The sequence below is a fragment of the Camellia sinensis genome, chromosome 4, assembly GCF_055761805.1.
Source record: "Camellia sinensis isolate YWXY chromosome 4, ASM5576180v1, whole genome shotgun sequence".
NCBI lineage: Eukaryota > Viridiplantae > Streptophyta > Magnoliopsida > Ericales > Theaceae > Camellia > Camellia sinensis.
Genome location: NC_138964.1, coordinates 195,095,137 through 195,099,247, shown reverse-complemented (window position 1 = coordinate 195,099,247; position 4,111 = coordinate 195,095,137). Strand labels below are relative to the sequence as shown.

The 4,111-nt window shown below is 40.1% G+C and overlaps 1 protein-coding gene across 1 annotated transcript; it reads right to left on the bottom strand.

The window, feature by feature from the left end:
- Positions 1-2,366: 2,366 nt before the first annotated feature.
- On the bottom strand, positions 2,367-3,779 carry LOC145824338 (uncharacterized). Its single transcript, XM_082923981.1, has one exon. The coding sequence runs from the start codon at positions 3,777-3,779 to the stop codon at positions 2,367-2,369; it is 1,413 nt and encodes a 470-aa protein (XP_082780107.1).
- Positions 3,780-4,111: the final 332 nt, after the last annotated feature.

The following is a 4,111-nucleotide window of genomic DNA, read 5'->3' as shown; positions in this document are numbered from 1 at the left end:
GTGCAAGTGTCTATGCTAGTTTCAAGTTTTGAGCCTCTTAGCATGCCATGCTTGTATTGTTTGGTTGATTTGGCATCACTTCACATGATATTTCAGTGCATATAGTGCTGTCACACTTCCACATTTGTTACATTTTGATCATGATTGAGAGTTGTGCTCTTATGCTTAGTTAATGGGCCATTGCATGCGCATGCATTTTCTCACTTTTCATGCCATCATTTCATCATCTTGGCCACTGTTTTGGACATGATTGAGGTCTGTCCATATCCAGTTTAAGTCCATCTTGCATGTTGTTTGCATTATATGTTGTTTGCATGCTTGTTGTTTGCACTATTCCTTGCATACTTAGGTTGCATTCAATAGAGTTTGCATGCCATTAGCTTTGATAAATTGCTCATGTTGCATTGCATGTTGTTTGCATTGTTGTTCGCTTGCAAGCATTGCATTGTATTTGGCATACTTGTGTTGCATTGTGTTTGGATAGAGTGTTAGTCTAAACACGGGAAACGAAGGACGTTTCATAGTTGGAGTGATGGAACGTGCCTCATTTCTCGGTCGCCGACCCTCTTGATCATGCATGATAGAGGTTAAGGCATTTATGTGTTTTTGTGCATTCATTTGACATTGATTTGTGCAACTCGGCCTCTTTGGCCATCACGCATTGAAATGCGTGATTGATGGCTCGAGAGTTGAGCACTACACTCCTTTGAGCTTTAAACATGATAAGGAGTGTGGTTGCACGCACATTTTCTTGCAAATACACTGCCATGCCTCTGTTAGTGCTCTGTTGCAGCAAAAGAAGAAGTTTGCAGGAAGAAGTGGCTGATCGGCTATCAAGGCCGCCAATCGGCTATCAAAATTGGTCGATAGCCATAAAAATTGGCCGATGATCATTATACTTGGCCGATGGCCTTTCCTCTTAGCTGACCACCCCTCAGATTGTTCCTAAGGTGGGTCAGAAGCACTATGGAAGTTAGCACAATTTTCAGAGATATAGAACAGTGCAAACAGAGGTAACATGAGGCACGATATTGGATTTCCGAGAGAAGCCGACCGAGCATGCATACACCCCTCTTCTCGAGGCTGTTTTAACTGCTTTGTGTAGTTAGTTAATTTGCTAATTAGTCAGTTAATGTATTTGCTAATTGATTCCATCTTTGTAATATTATAGTTAGCTTAATATAGCTAGTTTTAATTTGGTTTGTACTTAATTAGCTTAGATTAGCTAGTTGATTCAAGTTCAATTTGTGTTGTGTAATAATTAGTTTAATTAGCTTAATTAGATTAATTGCTTAGCTTAGCTTTTATTTGGACCCTCCGTCGAGAGAGCGAATTTTGTAATAAGTGTGTGTGATTGTGTGAATGTCTTCCAACCCCACGTCTTTCTCCCTTTTATTTACCAGCTTTTGATGGTTAGTTTTAGGGCATATTTCAATTAGCATCCTTATGCTATGCATGCGTGCATCATTCATCTGTCTTGCATGCACCGGGCTCGGCGCATCATACTAACTGCATTGTGTTTCAATACCAATTTGAATACATGTTATCAAGTTGCATTAACATGACATCTTAGAATAGCCGAGCCTATTTTAGTTGCATTTTTGCATGTGTTGCATTAGGCATTGTTGACATAGCTAGGATCATGCATTTATTACTAACTAGTTTCCTTTTTTGGCTCGGAGTACACTATGAGTGTTTACACTTTAGCATCCTTGCATGTATGTAAGTGACTGCCATGATAGCATGCTTGCCATGAGACTATTTGCTTAAATGATATAACTGCATGAATGCTTGTGGATGAAGGCTTCATTGCTTGAATTGGAACAATTCATCAAATGCGAGTTTTAAGCCCACTTGAAGTGGCAAAATCATGTTTTTCTAAGCCCACTCGAGGGTGGCAAATCCACGTCTTAGCCTACTTGCGAGTAGCATTTTCAAACCTTTTTTCAAACAAACAAACATGAGATGTTTTGTTCCAACTCGAGCGATTTAGTCTATACTTGTATGCTGTGCACATCACATAGTAATTCTAGATTAATAATCGGAATAAGAATGCATGTGTTTTTAAAAACAACATATCATGTTAGTAAAGGCCGATCTTTGATCGGGTGAGCGGGGGTTCTCATTGCATGACCTTCCCCTCACGTACCCAAGTTCCCGAGCCGAGGCAACTTTGGTGATGACGGACACGTGGCCTTAGGCACGAGTCAGGGTTTCTTAAATTTCCCAAAAAATAAAATATTTAGGTGGCGACTCTGAAATCTGGCAAAGCAGTCCATGTTTGGACTCTTTGGTGATTTATCAGTCTCACATTGCACTTTGTGAGATTAGATTCAGAACCGTGACATGAGTCCGAACTGTAGTAGCTAAGAACAAACGATTCGCGTCCCCCCTCGCGGGCGGAGCGGAGTTCCGGGCGATCTACAGTTGGTAGTCATAGCTTCATAACGTTTGACACCATCATGTGCTAGCGCCCATAGTTCAAGTGGCACACAATCAAGTTCATCTGTAGCTTTCGAATTTAAGTCTCTTATTGACTTTATTTTCTGATCAAACTTCTTCTTTTGATTCTCATAAGTTGCCAAAGTGATCATGTCTTGCAATATCGCATTGTTGTACTTTGCATGGTAGTTGCTGGCAAGATGGCGAATGCAGTAGCGATGATAACCATTTAGATGTTGCCACCAACGTAAGCAATTCACAAATGATAAGATTCCTTCATGTTTGTCAGATAAAAGACAGAGGCCAGTCCGTTGTGTCACGTACTCCCTAATGCATGTTAGAAACCATGACCAAGTATCTAGTCTTTCCTCCTCCACAACGGCAAAGGCAACCGAAAGTACATGATTATTTGCATCACATGAAACTGCAATTAGTAACTTATCTTTATATTTTCTAATTAGGAAGGTTTCATCTATGCTGATGACTGGCCTGCAATGTTTGACACCCTCGATAGAAGAACTGAGTGTCCAAAACACTCGTTCGAATATAACGTTATTCGCAACATCTGACGGCATTGTTTTCCATGAAACGATAGTTCCTGGATTGGAATCCATCATAGCCATCATCCATTTTGGTAAGAAGTGGTATGATTCATTCCAATCCCCAAAGATATTTGCAATGGCTTTTTGCTTCGCATTCCAGGCCTTATTATAAGATGGTAAGAAACCATCAAACTTTTGCCTAATACTGGCTCTCAGTACAGAGATCTTGATTGATGGATCCGCCTTTACAAGCTCTCGCACTTCGTGCTCAATTAACTTTGTGCTTAACATTGCATGATCTTGTGTAAGCGTTACAGATATACATGTGTGAGGTGCTTCATATTTAGTAATCTCAAATAAACCATGTTTGACACGCTTACATGCTCTAAGCTTCCACTTGCACCCATTTTTGCAACGCAATTTCCATAAGTCTGTTGTTGACTTCACCACTACATGGTAAGTGTTTCTCGTCACACCATAACGATTTACTGCAATTTGTAAATCTTCCTTGTTTCGAAACAATAGCCCTTTGCTTAACTCCTTTGATGCATCCCAGATCCCAGTGACATCAACTGGCAACGGTATGGACGGATCATTGACATTTGACCATGTATCCTCATTAAACATTGGAGATGGGGCTTGGTGAAAAGAACCAAAAACAGTCTGTCCCCCTTCAGTTGATAGACCAACTCCTTCATCCACATCATTGTCTTCAGGGTCCAAACCATCATCCGTTGGGACATGGATGTCATTTGCAATCATTTCCTGTACAGCATACGTGGTTATTGCACACATTTCATTGGTGGACCATGGTTAAATATCTTCTACCCCATCAAAGTTAATGCCAGTAGGTACAATGTATGTACATTCAATATGATCACCATGGGAGTCATAACCGGATGATGCAAAGTACGTAGGTTCGAAGTGATAGTCATGTGTATTAATTGGGGAATACACATCCATGGGAGTCTGTTCACTTGTACCTAGCACATCAACATTAACATTAGTATAAAGAATAACATTAATGGTATAACACCTCTAAAATATTTAATTAATTTTAGCACCATGAATAAAAAATAAATTGTTGCAACGTCGAACCTTTGGGTACCGTGTTTGGGTCGTGATAA

Bases quoted from the DNA above. Each gene is read 5' to 3' on its own strand.
- LOC145824338 (XM_082923981.1), bottom strand. From the start codon at position 3,779: ATGTGTGCAATAACCACGTATGCTGTACAGGAAATGATTGCAAATGAC.